The following is an 18,499-nucleotide window of genomic DNA, read 5'->3' as shown; positions in this document are numbered from 1 at the left end:
CATATTACACATTATTTTAAGACTTAAAACTTTTATGTGGTATAAATTTCTAGGAATGTGTGAAAATATATTTAAGATAGAGAGGAATTTCTCTAAGATCTATGTGACCTCTAAGAAAACCAACCGCTTAAAAAATTAATATTCTTACAGTAGATTTCATTTTGTCACTTTTTATAAAACAATATTCACTTAGTAAAAGCAAGAATTGACTTCAGTGACAGTATTTGATCACTAAGAAATATGAAAATAGTAACATTCGAGATGTGTTAATTTTATTAAAATAGCTGACTTTGTGTGGGATGTCCCTTAGCAAGGCTAAACAGATTGCCTACGTTACCCTGCTGATGCACAGAATTGCCCATTTGAGAAGCAGTTCACCTGGTAATCAATCACTACCTGCAATTCAGAGTATCTTCTCTTGTGACTTTCAAAGCAGGGCTTGTATTTGAACTTGCTGCTTGTTTTGTCTGCTGATAGAATCTTGGGGCATATTCAGTGCACTCCCCTATGCCCCCCACCCCACTCCACCTCCACATTCTCAGGGCTTCATTGTGTTCTGTGGCAGAAGCATGATTGTCTCTTTAAATTAAATTTAACCTCTCAATTTAGTGAAAATTTGTCAAACTGTTTTCTCATTATATATTAAAACAATCAAAGGGAAATATTGCTTACATAGATTATGTTCCATGGACCAAACACAACGTGTAAAATATTTCACTTTTAGAGAGGGGTTTCAGGTCAAAGTTTTCTGCTAACTGCACATACAATGTATCCAACTAAAGCATTCAGAAGTAATTAAAATATGTTTCAAATTATTGTACAGTGAGTGACAAATTGATGATTATTCCAGAGAGAGATTAATACATTTAAAATCATTGTTCTTTGAACTTTTTTTGGTCTGCAGTACAGAATGTAGGATGTTAAAATATAGAACTTTATATTTGAGTGAAAAATTGGCTAGAATGGGCTGTTTTTTTAGCATCTTAATTGAAAAGAAAGTTAATCTCATCTGAGATAGGTCAAGCTGTTAACATTTATTTTTCCCTTTTGTCTGCTATCAAACTTTTCAAATACATTCTATTTATATTTTAGAAGCATAACCTCAACCCTCTTTATTTTAAGTGAATTTTCATTATCTGTTTTCTGATTATATTTATTTTCTCATGTTTGGATCTGTCAATTTCTGTGCATTTGAGTACTTTGCTTAGGGTGTGAAGGATGACAAAAGCTTAATTGTGTGTGTGTGTGTGTGAGAGAGAGAGAGAGAGAGAGAGAGAGAGAGGGAGGGAGAGAGACGGAGAATGCATATGTGTACATGGGAGAGATAACTTTTTATATGTGAGGGTTAATTCTTGATAAATCTTTTTATAGCTGTGTATTGTTTCTTGAGAATAGCTGTATCTGACTGTCACCTTTTCCCCCCCATATAGTTACCAAGTATGGCTAATTTGAAATGTCAGGTTGAGAACCAATATTTATTCCAAACATCAGCAGTTTAGACCACTTAACATTCTCTGCGACAGTTCAAATATTTATGCATCCAAAAATCTCTTTTCAAATGCAGATGGCATATATTTGAACTATTTTTTAAGAAATAATTCTTTTTTTTATATTCCACTGAGATGCTTTCCTTCTTTTTTTAAGTTTTTAGATGGTGCTCTGATTATGTATTTTGAATTTATCATTTAAACTTTTTCCTTTTTCCAATTTTGGTATGGAAGTTCTGTGACTCGCCTTAGTGTATTTTTGAAAAGGAATAGGTCAAAGAGAACTTCATGGTTAACATTTCCTGATCTCTTTGGACTAGATGACATTGTTGGGAGATATGATGATCTGTCCAAGTCTGTTAATGAACGAAATGAAAAACTCCAGATAACCTTGACCCGCTCACTGAGTGTGCAGGATGGCCTGGATGAAATGCTGGACTGGATGGGAAGTGTGGAAAGTTCTCTGAAAGAACAAGGTCAAGTGCCCTTAAACTCTGCTGCTCTTCAGGATGTGATCAGTAAAAACATTGTAAGTGACATTTAAAAAGAAAAAAAAAAACACTTTTAGATGAAAAAAAAATGTTTAAAAAGTCCCAAGAAGGGGTAGATTTAAGATCAATTTAAGGATATAGAAAAAGGGGTTTCCTGAGTATAACTGGACAGTATTGCTTGCACCAAAACACATGTGTCAGAACAGTTTTTCTGTGAAGAAGTATAGAGAGAGCTTTGTATACTTTTTCATGAGTGTAATTCATTTCAGAGGGCTTACACATACATGAGCCCTATCGTGTGTATCACAGCTTCAGCCAGCTGCACATGAGGTTAATCAGATCAATCTTGTTGTTGTCTAGCCTTTTAAAAATGAGGACCATGGATAATCCCGGGGCTCCATTAGATCCCAGGGGCTGCTGAGTAGCAGCCGCCTCCTGCCTTGCTCAGGCAACTTGCCAGCTGTTCTCCAGTCTCTCTTGAAGAGATTTGGGATTGTGTTCCTCCAGGGACAGATCAGACTTGTCAGTCAGTTCCAACGTTAACTTGCCTCAGTCACAGGTGGTTCAAGCTCATGTTGTTATGAATAGTGATGTTTTTAACACTCTGTGATACTATTTGTAAACATCATTGTGAAGCATACGCATTATTTGGTTCATTTCAGATGTTGGAACAGGATATTGCAGGTCGTCAGAGCAGTATAAATGCCATGAATGAAAAAGTGAAGAAATTTATGGAGACCTCAGACCCATCCACTGCATCCTCACTGCAGGCCAAGATGAAAGACTTGTCTGCTCGGTTTTCAGAAGCTAGTCATAAACACAAAGAAAAACTGGCCAAGATGGAGGAGCTCAAAACCAAAGTAGAACTCTTTGAGAACCTCTCAGAAAAGCTCCAAACGTTTTTAGAAACAAAAACTCAGGCTCTTACCGACACAGATGTGCCAGGAAAAGACGTTAGTGAATTGTCTCAATATATGCAGGTGTGTCTTCCTTAATAATCACGAGGTTAATCAAGTATATTAACATTTAAGACCAGCTCATACATGTATTAGCGGAATTATAATTAACGATCATCATTAATGCTGATAGATTGCTGATAGATTAATTGGTGATAGATTGGTAAGGATCTGTGCTTCCCTCCTTTAAAAATCCCAAACCCCATCTTCTCCTTAACATGTTTTGCTCATTGATTAGAAATGAACACCATGTCTCACATACACAGTTTGCACATATTAAAGATCTTAAAAGTACCTTATATGCCAGAACCCACAAAGAGACAGAGTATGAAGAGTACGTTTTTAAATTAAATAAATTTACTATGTTCTCTTTCAAACAGCCTACTGCATGTTTATTCATATTTAGAGTACTGACTACAGGCGGGATCATTCTTCTGTGAAATTCTGAGGAGAGCCATTCTGGCTCCATACATACCTCTTGGTAGATAGAATGCCATCTGAAAATCTGGCAGTATCTTCTATTGATTAAATATCTAAATCCTTTGTAGGAATCAACTTCTGAATTCTTAGAACATAAGAAAGATCTTGAAGTTTTACACAGTCTTTTGAAGGAGATATCCAGCCATGGCTTGCCAGGTGATAAGGCTCTGGTTTTTGAAAAAACAAATAATTTGTCAAAGAAATTCAAGGAAATGGAGCATACCATCAAACAAAAGTAAGCACCCCTTAAGAAATTGGATTTTAGTCTACTTGACACTTAAAGAATGAATTATTTTTCTTTGCTTATGTCAATACCTGAAATAAAATTTGAAAATAAGCATAGGACTACTTTGTAAGTGCTTTTATATTGATAACATTTTTTTTTTTTGCGATTAAAATCAAGTGCATTTTTGTTAAAATATTTAGGAAGGAAATTTGGTACTTTTTCCTAAAAGTAGAGAGTATTATGAAGAAAAATAGTGGTGGTGGTGTTTTACTGAAAATAATCTAAAGTCACTATAGTCTCTGAAGCTTTTGGCGAATAGCACATTTTATTTGCAAAAGCAGAAATAACCTTGAAAGATAGCTCATGGCTCATTGCTTTTTGGGCTCAATTCAGAAGCTATGCGCAATTTTAAAATAATTCTTGATGGCCTTTTTTAAAACGTAAAATAGTTTACCTTTTAAAGAGTTGTAGAAAGAAATGATTCCGTGAATAAATAAGAAACGAGAAAATGAACCTAAGTTGAGCTAAAAAGCTGTGCTTTTTAGAAATAAACCTTGTGGCTAGACTTTTACATATTTCTGATCTCATGTTAGTTTGGAATATACATTTGGTTTTGCTAAAGAACCCACAAAGATGGAAAACACTTATCTTTTACCTATACTTAATTTCTTCAGGATCCTCTACCTAAAACTTTTGAGTGCTATTATCTATACTATTTCCAGAGCTACATTTTCCATCTTGTCACATAATATTTAATTCACATTGCACGGAAGTAATATTCTTTTTCCTAGGTCAACTCTAGGTTTTTTTCTTCCTTCAGAATGGTCCAGTTTTAAGACCATGTAGTCATCAGTAATTAGTCCAGCTTCAGTGGACTCTTCTATGTTGCTATTCCACATACATGCACATGCGCACATGCCATCCATAGGTCATCATCCATGTACCAAATGGGACTGTCCTCACAGCTGTTCCTTGCTGGGCATGTGCCCTCCCTCCAAGGTGCTTAGTGTACAGAAAGATCCTAGAGTTCATTGGGGAGCGTTCTGAGGATCTGTGGGGGAGGTGGTCGTTAACATTCTTGTAACCAGGTCTCACCTCATGTTTGGAGAGTTTGGAGAGAACTGTACTCTCTGAGGCACCTGGTTTATCCATCCACTGGAAGGACTGTAGTGTCGTATAGAAACCGCTAGATGGCAGGATGTTTTACTCATGTCAGTGATGTGTAAATGTTTCCCTGCCCGTTCTGTGCCTGCTGGCATTAAGCACCATATAAAGTGGACAGATCAAAGTTTGCTGAATCTAAATAATGTTAAAACTGTTTATATAGCCTTAGAGTTTATGTAGCATTATAGAGTGCCATTACCATATGGGTTACAGATTTCTTAACTGCTCCTATCTTTTTCTGTGGAGTGTGCCTGAGGAATAAAGTAGTTATTTAGCTGATTTCACTTGGATCTATGACACCTTTCCTCTTCTTATCAAGGGTTAGAGAGTGCATAGGGGAATATTTTTTTCTTAATAGTAAGCTTTATACAAGAATAATAATTTATTTATTAGTAATTATTTCTTTGGAGTATTTTCTGTCGGAGCCTTAAATTCTTCAATAATTTTTGTTATCTAGAAAAGAAGCTGTATCTTCTTGTCAAGAACAGTTGGATGCTTTCCAAGTCCTTGTTAAGTCATTGAAGTCATGGATAGAAGAAACAACAGAAAGAGTTCCTATTGTGCAGCCTTCTTTTGGTGCAGAGGATTTAGGAAAATCTTTGGAAGAAACTAAGGTGAATCATTATCTAATACTAATTCTTACTTGCCTGTGTGAGTCATGAGAGGTTAAAAGACTATTAGTGGTTTCCTTTTATCTAATATCATATTAAGTTAGATCCTCATTTATGTTCGGTATATTTTGGTGATACTTGGAAGTCATAACATAGCTCTGATCCTTTTGAGGAAGAACACAAACTTTGACTTAATTTGATTTTTGAAAGATATTTATTAGTGGCTGCCTGTTCTAGTACCCAAGTTTACTTCCCCATCAAATCTCTACTTAGCTTTTTTATACCATTTCTCATAACGTTATGTAAAAGACCCTGCTCTTCAACTCAGCAATTAACTCTAGCTCAGATACATCACTGTAACCAGTATTTGAATCCCTAGTACAAATAGTGTACAAGTCTTGTCAACTGATTCAAATCATAAAACTTATGACCAGTTACAGCAGTTATCCCAACTCCCAACTTTGTGGAGATGTATATTTTTAAAAATTCATTGAAATTTTGATGATTAAAACTCACTATTAAATAGGATTCTGAATTCCCATTTTTAAAAAAATCATTTCTAGTACCTTTCTTCTTATAATTTGGCCACTACTGAGTATAGTCTTGAGACTGGCAGTTGACAGTTACTTTGGAATCCATGGCAGCTAGAAATAGCCTGACTTCCACTGTGGCTAGGAGCAGAATGCAGGATGGACCATACCTCACTTCTCACTGCTAACAGTGTTAACAGTCACCTGGGCATGGTGCCTTTTTTTCTATCCGTGCCCCCATGAATCAGGACCCACAGTCATCATTGCTTTAAGATATGTTAAAGAAATTGAATTATAATGTGTAACTTTGAAACTATTATGAAGACTGGAAAATAATGTGTTTTCATATCTGAAGAAATTACAAGAGAAGTGGAGTTCAAAAACACCAGAGATTCAGAAAGTAAACAACAGTGGGATCTCACTATGTAACCTAATCAGTGCTGTCACTACCCCTGCAAAGGCAATAGCAGCGGTCAAATCAGGTATGTGCTTTACTTACATCCGTGGAGAAACCCCTAAGAATTGGGTCTGACCCTGTTACTTTCATTTACTTTAGTTTTTAAATTGATGCATAAAGTAAACACAAAAGAAAAGTGACAAGAAAGATGGCATGTATATGCATGCACCAAAAGTATGCTCCCCATATGGAGGAGTATCTGTAATGAGTCAAATTTCAGATCCCTCTTCTGGTCATTTTCTTAGAGGCTCCAGTTGAAATGTAGCCAGATTGATACGTAAGAATAGGGAGCTTTAGATTGGGGAAGAGGAAAGAGCAGATTCTAATTTGTTTTTTTTACCGTAATTAATGGAGATGCTCAAATCCTCTTTGAAATATTTGATAAATGAGTCTGGTCTCCTGGGAAAGGTGAGGTGAAAGAAAGAAGCAGTTCTTTTGTGTAGGGTGAATCTCTCCTTTTTTAAAAAATTAAAGTCCCATCTAGGGGCTTCTGGGTGGCCCATTCGGTTAAGTGACCAACTCTTGGTTTTGGTTTAGGTCGTGATCTCAGGGTTCGTGGGTTCAAGCCCCGTGTCTGCTCTGCACTGATGGCGGGGCATGCTTGGGATTCTCGCTCTCCCTCTCTCTCTCTGCCCCTCCTCTGCTTGGGGTGTCTCTGTTTCTCTCAACAAGATAAATAATAAAATAAAAAAATAAAAAATTCCCATCTCCTTTAGCATCTACTTTGTTTTGTACAGAAAACAACTATAGCATATCTAAATTGCAGTCATGACTGAGCCACTTAACACAAGGGGAGAGTCATGTGTAAGTAATAATTCTACAGTCCATTTAAGTTGTGGATATGCTTTAAGTTTAAATTTTTTTTTTAATGTTTATTCATTTTTGAGAGACAGAGACAGAGCATCAATGGGGAAGGGGCAGAGACAGGGAGACACAGAATCTGAAGCAGGCTCCAGGCTCTGAGCTGTCAGCACAGAGTCCGACACGGGGCTCAAACTCACCAACTGTGAGATACGACCTGAGCTGAAGTCGGATGCTCAACCGACAGAGCCACCCAGGCGCCCCAATAGTTTAAAACATATTTATGTTGTTAAAATTGGTGTGTTTTTTTTTTTTTTAATACAAGAACAGATGGAGGCAAATCTTGTATCTTTATTCTGAGAATCTCTGAGTATCCTTTGTGGTTTATCTGTCCCTCCCAGCCCCCTAGCTGCCCCTCTTGTGAGACCGATGTTCCCCCTGGGCCTCTCTCAACCATTTATTCCGCTCTATTAACCCCATTTAAGGGCCCACTTATGTTATATATGGTGTGATGACCTCTCCTTTCTCTTCTAATCACATTTCCTGAAATGTCAAGTGTTTTGTTTGGCTTTGTTTTTAGAAAAGGAATTCTATTGTGTTTTTAGTTCTTCAGGTCCACTTTGTATTTGCAATAGGTACAAAAAAAAAAAAAGTTTTTTTCCTACTCTTGATAACTAACAAGCACGGTAGGAATCATTTTTGAGCATCATCAGGATATGTTCACTTTCAACCAAAATGTCAATGTGTGATTTTTTTTAAAGAGATCAAACTTAGATTAAGATTTAGATATTGAAATATTATTGTTTTAATCTTGTTCTCATGTGTCTAGTGTTTTAGATAGGAAGCCAATGCAAACTCACATGAGAAAGTCTAATTCAGTATTTTAATACTCTGCTTATGAAAAAGGAACCAAGGCTAGATGTTTATATAATTAGAGAGGAATAATAATTACTACTTACTGAGTAGTTCCTATTTGCTAGGCAGTCAGTTAACTGTCTTGAATACCTACAGTGTTCTTGCATTTAAATTAGATATTATTATCCCCACCCGTTTGGTTGGGGTGGTGATTAATTTGTCCAGTCACCCAGCTAGTAATTAGTGGGGCTGGGATTTAAATTCAGGTGACTCATACGCTGAAGCCCAGGCATTTCTAACCACTGTGCTCTTCTCTCTCTGTGTTGACATAATGTGGGTTTTAGTAATAGGGTTTGTGTGTTTGTTTTACTTTTAACTTTTCATGTCTTTGTACCTCATTCTGTTTCCATTAAACCCATAATAACACTGTGTAACTGTACCAGACAATTTTCAAATTTTTAAGTAAGGATTTGTCTGTCAGTCACTTATGCTTCATGCAACACACTTACATAGTGAGCAACTTTTGAGCTTCAAGGACATTATCACTAAAATTTAGCAATAAAGCAATTTTATCACAAAATTGTTTTATAATTAATACTTAATGATTACTGTATTAATCTAAAGTTATTGACACTAGTATTTAAAGTGATCATGTTACCTTACCACTTTAAGAATGAATTTTATAGACAAGAAAGTTTCTTAAAATTTTCGACCTTTATTTGATTTAGAAATTGAATCAGTGGTCTACATTTTCAAATAGTAATAACATTTGTAAATGACTACTGTTTATGGGGTTTGAGTTAATGCAGTCTACTGTTAACGTGTAGAAATACTATTGAAATCTATGACTACTTCAGTGTTAATAATTTTGCAGGTGGAATAATAAATGGTGAAGGAGCAGCCACAGATACTCAAGAAATTTTGGCAAATAAAGGTGAATAGTAACTTTAAGTGCTTATTGATTACAGTAACTTTGTTTTTGTTTTTGTTTTATTTTTTATTTTTTTTAATGTTCATTTATTTTTGAGACAGAGTGAGACAGAGCATGAATGGGGGAGGGTCAGAGAGAGAGGGAGACACAGAATCCGAAACAGGCTCCAGGCTGTGAGCGGTCAGCACAGAGCCCGACGCGGGGGTTGAACTCACAGACCGCGAGATCATGACCTGAGCTGAAGTTGGACGCTTAACCGACTGAGCCACCCAGGCGCCCCTTGTTTTTGTTTTTGAGAAAAAATCTTTAGAGATGAACAGTAGTTATATTGAAATTTCAACCTTGACTTAAAATAATTATTTATTATCATAGTCATTTGCCATCAGTATCATATTAATATAACATTCCATGCAATTTTGTTCATCTGAAGTTAGTGAAACCTGGTAGTTCAGTTTGGTATTTGGTTATGTTCCTTTTTTCTGGTTAAGTAATTTAAGATATTTTGTTACTTGGAATAACATTCTTTGAGCTATTTCCTTGAGCTTGATTTCTAAGAAATTAATATATAGCATTTTATGGTTTTTGGTATTATGCAATGTACCTAAATTGTTTGTTATTAAATAGTATTATAATTCTAAAAAAATACTTTTAGAAATATTAACCCTTTAGTTCTAAAAATTCTATGACTTTATCATGGTAGGCTTAATATAGAGAAAATACAAGGGAATAACATGTAAAGCAAACTTATTTCTAGAGTTCTAACTCTAAACTGTCTTGAAAATGTGTCCATCTGATTTTATTTTATTTTATTTTTTTACTTTTAGGGTTAACATCCATTAAAAAGGATATGACTGACATAAGCCATGGTTATGAAGATCTTGGCCTCTTACTTAAGGACAAAATATCTGAACTGAATAGCAAACTCTCCAAATTGCAAAAGGCTCAGGAAGAATCAAGTGCAATGATGCAGTGGCTACAGAAGATGAATAAAACTGCAACAAAATGGCATCAGGCACCTACACCTACAGATGCGGAAGCTGTGAAGACTCAAGTTGAGCAGAACAAGGTATATTCTGTGGATATATTTATTGAAGACCTAAAAAAGAACAGACTAGCATTCAGATGGGACCCTCAGGACCCCTATTGTGATTTCTAGCTCTATAACCTTCAGCAAATAATTTACCAGTTTTGTTTCATATGTTTTTCTGTAGAAAGTGATGATAATAGGAATCTGTTTTACACACAGGCATTACAAAGATGAGTGAACTGTTTGGGGTAACTTTGCCACCTTTCTTTGTTTTTTTTTTTAAAGATTTTATTTTTAGGAGTGCCTGGGTGGCTCAGTCGGTTAAGTGTCTGACTTTGGCCCAGGTCATGATCTCATGGTTAGTGGGTTCGAGCCCCATGTCAGGCTCTGTGCTGACAGCTCATGGAGCCTGGAGCCTGCTTCAGATTCTGTGTCTCCTTCTTTCTCTGACCCTCCCCCACCCACACTCTGTCTCTCTGTCTTTCAAAAAATAAAACGTTAAAGATTTTATTGTTACGTAATCTCTACAGCTAACATAGGACTTAAACCTACAATCTACAATGATCACGAGTCGTATGCTCTACTGACTAAGCCCACCAGATGCCCCAGCTTTGCCACCTTTAAATCATGTTAAGTCTGGGATTTTAACCAGTCAACTATTAGAAAAGATTTATGTAGGTGTATTAGGGATTTGTCCTGTCCAGCATAAAATAGGGTAGCTTATGCTTTCCCTTTCTTCAATAGATGGTATTTCTTTCTGCAACTGTCAAGATGGGGGAAATGACTTTTTGTGGCGGTTATGGCAAAAATGTCTACAGATGTGATTACCTATATCTGAGTTCTATAATGTGTTATCCAGAAAAGCATTGACTCACCAGTAGATTCTCAAACCTGGCAGCTTTTATCCAGACTGATTTTCTTCTCAGTTACAATATGGATGCCATCTTCCTTTTTTCCAAAGGGATTTGTTTGAGGATAATAAGAAATCACTCCTAGGTACTAGGGTCTAGAGTAATTTTCTCCACATAAAATGGAGTAATTTTCTCCACAGTAGTGTTCCTCTTTGGGATTCCTTTATCAGATAGTTGAAGATTGGTTAAGAAGAGGAAAGGAGAATAATTATCTGCTGAATTCTGGTCCTCACTCATTTCAGCACCTAATAGTAGATATTTTCGTCTGTTGTAATTGTGTTTTTGTCTTTTGATATTGACATACTTTAACACAGTTTTTTTTCCTTTTGTTAGTCATTTGAGGCAGAACTGAAGCAAAATGTAAACAAAGTGCAGGAGTTGAAAGACAAATTGACAGAGCTGTTGGAGGAGAACCCAGATACTCCTGAGGCCCCCAAATGGAAACAGATGTTGACAGAAATTGGTATGTTATGTTACTTAAACCAGAGTCCACCGATAGAAAGAAGCACAATTATTTTTTAATCACAGTCTTTATCAGAAAAAAATTTATCCAACAGCCTCAGTTTACTTTTGAATTTGCCTTAATGTTTCGTGTTTAAAATGTTGCATATTTAAAAATACTATTTCAAATTAGATTGTACTGAGACTTGGCATATCTTGTATTTTTCTTGCTAAACACCATAACTAAGTTTATTTTTATGAAGAGGGTAGATACTGGGAAATAAAATGCTGTGCACTGAGTAACATGTTTTCATTACTGGTTTTTACTTGATTTTTGGTGTTTCTATTCTTTTATAATTTATTATATTTTAGTTTAAATATTCCTTACATGTGTATATGTGTGTGTGTATGTATTATGTACACACACACATATATATATATATATACACACGTACATACATACACACATATATATTCCCTTTGGTCTGGAAAAGACAAACTCCCTTCTCCTTCATGAAGTTCCTTCTGGGACTCGTTTGGCCCCTACTGTGTGTTCTTCTCTTCCCCTATCAGGGTTAAAAAGTAGCTCCCTACAGAAATCTAGTGATTTTCACTCTTTATCTAGAGTTATCCTCCCATCTCTATCCTGTCCCCATAGAAACGGTTTCTCCTAAACAAGGAACTTCCTTCACAAGCTCTATTATCTTATCACCCCATTTCACTATTATAATGATAAGGAAAATGCGCGTAAGACAATGGTACTAATTTTCCCTACTTCATAGTATTGTTTGGAGAACTCAATGAATTAATGTGTGTACGGCTCAGACAAGCTAAACCTGGCACATAATAACTGCTGTGTGTTTACTATGATTATAATAAGAATTCTTTTACTTTCAATTGTTCCATTATGTTTAGCTAAATATTGTCCTTCCATTAGAGTCAGATATGCTATGATAAATTTAGAAATCTGTAAATATGTTTTAGTTTCAAAAGTTATTTTAAGGGATCTTAATGTTCAAAGCTATATTTAGTCCAACTATAGACTCCTATTGCATTATAACTAATTTGTCCCTAATTCAGTGGCTGTCACCTGGGGTATCAGAGTTACTTAGGACAGTATTATCAAGATATTTGAGAATAGGAGTGAGAGTAAGAAATGCATATTTCAAAAAATCTTCCCGATAAGATTTTGATATTTCTCCCTCCCAATTCATTATTTGAATTGCATTATTTTGTTGTCAGATTATATTTGATTGGAATATGCCATATAGAATGATGCTATTAGGTGAGGTTTTCGGGACTGGGTTCTATTAAAAACAGCCATTTATTGTACTGCGCTAGATGAAAAAATCTGTCAGGTCAACTAATCATGCCCATCAGTAACTGTTTATTGAGTGACTAATGTGTTCAAATGCTGGTCAATAACTCTTGGCCTCAGAGAGCATACTGTGTGAGGGTGGGAACAGCTTGAAAGCCTTCCTGGCAGAGAAATCTAGTAGAATTGTGATGAAGGACAGAGCTGGGGTATACAGAGAGGAGATAGGGCTGTGTTAGGTATGGGGCTTATGTAAGCAGAAGCCTGTTTGGATGATAATGGTAGGATAAATAGGGCTAGGTTAGAGGTTTCATCTCAGACTGCATACCCTCTACTGTTAGTAGATTAGGGTCAGTTTGTGGGAGGCCTTGAATGTGAGGCTGAAGTCTTCCGATTTTATCATCTAGGTGGTGAGGAGTTAGTTATGGAAGGATATGAGCACAGAAATGACATATTTAAGTGATTTTTTAAGGGAAATTATTTTTGAACCAAATTGGTTGCAGCTGGGATACCCTAATTACAAGGAAACCCGTGGTAAGACTAGTAGTCTAGGACTATAGTTCTCAAAGGTGTGGTCCTGGGAGCAACAGCATCAGTGTCACCTGGGAACTTTCCAGAAATGCAGAATTTCAGCCCCCACTTCAGACCTCCTGAATTGTAAATTTTAGGGATGGGGCCGAGCAACCTGTATCCCTCCAGGTCATTCTAATGCAGCTGGGGTTTGAGAAACACTAGTCTAGGCACACCATGATGAGGACCAAAATGGAGTTAGGACACTAGGAATGTAAAGGATGGGTTTCAGGTTTTATGATCAAGGATATAGGAGTTCGGAGAGTCATGAAAGAACATTCTGAATTATTGTTTCTCAGTGACGTGGAAGAGAGAATAACCTTTCAAAGTAATCTAAAATCGGAAAAATCTGCCAGTTTCGATAGGAATAAAAAGTGATTTTTTTTTATGTTAAGTGTGAAGGGTTGGTGAGATTTCCTAGTGTAACTTTCAAGCAGCTGGTTGTCAGTGGTGATTTAAATAAAATAGAATGGGCGTGGATATACAAACGTGGGAGTCATTTGCCCAGAATTGATCATTGAAGATTTCCTATTAAAGGAAAGAATTAATGTTCATTGTTCTAGTAGGGCAGTTATTGTTGAATAAACAGACTGTATAGGACCTCTAGAAGAAATGAGGATCTCTGGATGCTGTTTGCTTAAAGGAATATTCCATATTATTCTACATTATCTTCTAGGGTCAGATTCAAATTTATTTTTCATGTACTTCGGTTGATACCCAGCACCAGCATCATAAAATCTGTATCATTAAATGCCATTAACCCTTAGAGTCGGCTTTAATCGACTGTGTAAGAAGAGTTACAAAGATGCAATGATAGCCACCTATGTATCATTCTGAGTCCTATCCTGCAGTCTTCATACATGTAGTGATGTTAATGTATGAAAACCAAACACCTCTTTTATTTTTTATCTTTTTCTTTTAGATTCTAAGTGGCAAGAACTCAATCAATTAACAGTTGATAGACAACAAAAACTGGAAGAATCCTCTAATAATCTAACCCAATTCCAGACTGTAGAGGCTCAGTTAAAACAGTGGCTTGTGGAAAAAGAACTGATGGTCAGTGTTCTTGGGCCCTTGTCAATTGACCCAAATATGCTAAACACACAAAGGCAGCAGGTGCAGGTGAGTGTTACATGACTTGACTTAATAAGACAAGTGTTTTCATTATAAATACATTAGCTGTGGACAGTATGTGCTTAAACTGCCTTGAAGTGTATTTGTCATGTTTCAGATGCCCATAAGATAACATCCTGAGGTTAGTGGGGAAACCCCCAGGGAACCAAAGCCAGGAGGCAGCAGTCTCCTGAGCCCATGAGTGTGTCAAGTCCCTTGATCATTTAAGTCATATTGTGGTTTGTGCAGACCCTGTTAAAAAGGGCCTTCTTTGAAATATTAATGTGATTGTATAAGTAATTACATTTTTTATGAGAAGCTGGTATATGCTTTTTATTGTTTAGAAATTGCTCCTTTGAGGTTTTATTCATTTTGATTGTGGTAGAAGATAATGAAACTTGTAAAACTCATGCAGTGCAGCCCTGAGGGGTGGAAAGACAGAATAAGAAGAGGAGAAAGAGTAAGCAAAACAGAGAGGGAACCTTGAAACAGAGCGGGTTAGACCAGTCTAATTACAAAGTGGATAAATCCACAAGGAGAAAAAAAATACATGAAATTTAAGTCAGAGAGGGGCGCCTGGGTGGCGCAGTCGGTTAAGCGTCCGACTTCAGCCAGGTCACGATCTCGCGGTCCGTGAGTTCGAGCCCCGCGTCAGGCCCTGGGCTGATGGCTCAGAGCCTGGAGCCTGTTTCCTATTCTGTGTCTCCCTCTCTCTCTGCCCCTCCCCCGTTCATGCTCTGTCTCTCTCTGTCCCAAAAATAAATAAACGTTGAAAAAAAAAAATTAAAAAAAAAAAAAAAAAAAAAGAAATTTAAGTCAGAGAGAAAAAGCTCCATTGTGGTTCCAGTTAGATTTCCTCCTGTGTATGTAGTGGTATTAGAGCCGTGTGGCTAATCCTATACTTTTGAAAACGCAAATCAGTCTTGGTAGTTTAGAGTCAACATGTCCTAGTCCATATATGTTCTTACCCTGAAGATAGTGAAAACCAAAGATATAAATAAATATTTGGCAGAAATAATTGCCCCTAGTCTTGGTAGTCTCCCTAAGATAGATAAAATATTATACTACAATTTAGGGGGTGCCTGGGTGGCTCAGTTGCTTAAGTGTCTGACTCTTGTTTTTGGCTCAGGTCATGATATCACATTTTGTAGGGTCAAACCCCACATCAGGCTCTGTGCTGATAGCACGGAGCCTGCTAGGTATTTTCTCTCTCTCTCTCTCTCTCTCTCTCTCTCTCTGCCCCTCCGCCCAGCCACCCCTCCCCACTGGCTCACACACATGCATGCACACTGTCTCAAAATAATAAACATTTAAAACCTTAATATAAAAAGGAAATTTTTAGATCATTCATTTTAGAACGAGAGTCAGTGTTGAGCCTGCACATTCTGAGCAACATGATTTTTTTTTAAATTTTTTTTTTTTCAACGTTTATTTATTTTTGGGACAGAGAGAGACAGAGCATGAACGGGGGAGGGGCAGAGAGAGAGGGAGACACAGAATCGGAAACAGGCTCCAGGCCCTGAGCCATCAGCCCAGAGCCTGACGCGGGGCTCGAACTCCCGGACCGCGAGATCGTGACCTGGCTGAAGTCGGACGCCTAACCGACTGCGCCACCCAGGCGCCCCTGAGCAACATGATTTATTGGCTAAAATTTTTATATAGAGTATAAATGTCAATAATCTTATATTTAAAAGAGCTTTTATAAATCAATGCACCACGAGTTAATGTATTCTAACATTGTTATCACTGAACATTTCCTTTGGTGTAAAATGCTATAGAGCATTTAAAATATCCTACCAAGAGACAACTACAAGTAGGAAAATACAAATTTGGTGTTTGTGTGATATGAACTTGTCCAATAGCAGTGCTTGTCTTTGTATATGAAAATTTGTACATGGGTTTTTGTTCATTTTGCCCAGACTGCTATATTTACTCTCTTTTCCCCTTTGAGGGATATTATTTTAGACAAAATGTTATCTCTGTGAAGCACCACTGCTCTTTGGATTAATTCAAGATAATTGCACTGCCCTTGAAATAAAAGCTAGGAAAACAGGAACTAAAAAACAAAAGTAAAAACTAGATAAGTAAATACCATTTATGTCTGTTTAGAAACTCAAAGCTCTGTTTTCCATAATTATCCACTAACTTGTATGTTTATTTACCCTTGTTACCTCTTTGCCTTAGATCCTGCTGCAAGAATTTGATACTCGGAAGCCTCAATATGAGCAGCTAACTGCAGCTGGTCAGAGCATTTTGAGCAGACCTGGTGAACACCCCTCTTTCCATGGGATTGTGAAAGAGCAACTGGCAGCTGTGACCGAAAAGTGGGACAGCCTAACAGGACAATTGAGTGACAGATGTGACTGGATCGACCAAGCCATTATTAAGAGCACCCAGTATCAAAGCCTGCTGAGAAGCCTTTCTGATAAACTGAGTGACTTGGATAATAAACTCATCACCAGTACGGCCGTGAGCACGCACCCTGATGCCATGAACCAGCAGTTGGAAGCAGCCCAAAAAATGAAGCAGGAACTGGAGCAGGAAATGAAACAGATAAAGGTGGCCCAGGCCCTCTGTGAGGATTTGTCAGCACTGGTTAAAGAAGAGTACTTGAAAGCAGAACTGAGTAGGCAACTAGAAGGCATCATAAAGTCATTTAAGGATATTGAACAAAAAACAGGTTCGTCTGTCTTCTTTTAATACATATATTTCCTGGAAATAGAGATCAAGTATTGCCTGCTCTGTATTTCCAAGCTGTTGCCAGGAAGCTAGGACCCTAAAGAGAGTCTGCCCTCACTGAAATTGTAGATGGAGAAGGGGCCACTCACATGAGCACAGAGAGTCATTCTGTGTTCACGTGCAGATGCAGCATGGGGGAAATTCTGCACACATAATTGGCAAAAATCCCTTGAATGAATGCCTGTTGAAATTTCAGATATTTCAACCTGGTTTTTAAAAGATATAAATGTTTGGGGCACCTGGGTGGCTCAGTCAGTTCAACATCCGACTTCAGCTCAGATCATGATCTCACAGTTGGTGAGTTCAAGCCCCGCGTCAGGCTCTGTGCTGACAGCTCAGAGCCTGGAGCCTGCTTCAGATTCTGCGTCTCCCTCTCTCTCTGCCCACTGCTCTGCTCACATTCTGTCTCTGTCTCTGTCTCTCAAAAAGTGAATAAACATTAAAAAAAAATAAAAAATAAGTAAAATAAGGTAAAAGATCTAAACGTTTTTGTCTTGTGACAGTTTCACTGCATCAGAGAAACAGATGGATACAGTTATTAAAAAGGCTTTGTGTCATTTTCTCATCTACAGTTACTTTGTTTCATTCTGCCACAGACAGCTTTTCTAAAGAAATGTGTGAAAGAGAAGCATTTGGCACTATGTTTCTCTCTCACCTACTGTGGCCATAATTCTGTGACAGATGAGCCAGGATGTGTCAGAAGCAGTGGTAGTGAGTTACTGCACGTTAGAATGGCCTGCATTTGGCTGCTATCTTTGTTCTGTTTGAAAGTAACACTGAATGCCTTGCACCTAGTAAATACTCAGTTTATACTTTTTTAATTGATTGGATTTATTTATTGATCATAGCAGCCGTTTCAGATTTACTCCTTTATTTTGACAGGATATTGGTAATGAATATTAGCTAGTGTGTTGGTGATTATTCCTGTTACGACCACTTTTATGTGACAGGCAGTAAGCTAAGAACTTTACATGTGCTGTCATTTAATCGCCACAATAGCTTCTATTGATTTTGCCAATTTACATTTGGGGAAATGAGGCTCGGAGGTTTAGTCATCTGTCCAGGGTCTTCCAGCATTTTGAGAGGCCAGGCTGGAACCCTAACCCCTGTAGTCCCCAGGTGCTCCGTAGTGCCCCTATGACAGGTACAAATCACGGAAGTGGAAAAGTCAGATTTTACAGGAGGTGAATTATTTATCAGAATAACGTGAACTCTGAACAGTTATCACTTCCTCGTACTGGAATGGAGTTGGCTCCAGGATCTAGCCTTGACAGCCTCTGTTCTTCCTGTGGTGCTCCCCTCCTGCTCCTCCTCAGCCTCCATGTTGGACTTGAGCTCACTTGTAGTTCTTACAGTTAGTGCTAACAGGCTTTCCTTTTAGCCAGTTCTGTACG

The 18,499-nt window shown here is 37.3% G+C and overlaps 1 protein-coding gene across 30 annotated transcripts in view; it reads left to right on the top strand.

The window, feature by feature from the left end:
• DST (dystonin) overlaps positions 1-18,499 on the top strand; it is a 495,699-nt gene that overhangs the window by 379,133 nt on the left and 98,067 nt on the right. For 29 of the 30 annotated variants that reach the window (XM_045498616.1, XM_045498614.1, XM_045498603.1 and 26 more), the window contains 10 exons: positions 1,808-2,016; positions 2,641-2,958; positions 3,483-3,649; positions 5,262-5,418; positions 6,301-6,427; positions 8,933-8,992; positions 9,814-10,055; positions 11,261-11,390; positions 14,176-14,375; positions 16,551-17,046. In XM_045498616.1, the coding sequence (XP_045354572.1) occupies positions 1,808-2,016; positions 2,641-2,958; positions 3,483-3,649; positions 5,262-5,418; positions 6,301-6,427; positions 8,933-8,992; positions 9,814-10,055; positions 11,261-11,390; positions 14,176-14,375; positions 16,551-17,046 (2,106 nt within the window). The remainder of the gene's footprint in view (positions 1-1,807; positions 2,017-2,640; positions 2,959-3,482; positions 3,650-5,261; positions 5,419-6,300; positions 6,428-8,932; positions 8,993-9,813; positions 10,056-11,260; positions 11,391-14,175; positions 14,376-16,550; positions 17,047-18,499) is intronic. The other variant, XM_045498595.1, reaches the window with a different exon arrangement.

Source organism: Leopardus geoffroyi, chromosome B2, assembly GCF_018350155.1.
Source record: "Leopardus geoffroyi isolate Oge1 chromosome B2, O.geoffroyi_Oge1_pat1.0, whole genome shotgun sequence".
Taxonomy (NCBI): domain Eukaryota; kingdom Metazoa; phylum Chordata; class Mammalia; order Carnivora; family Felidae; genus Leopardus; species Leopardus geoffroyi.
The sequence above is the reverse complement of the archived record's forward strand: the minus strand, read 5'-3'. Positions and strand labels throughout refer to the sequence as shown.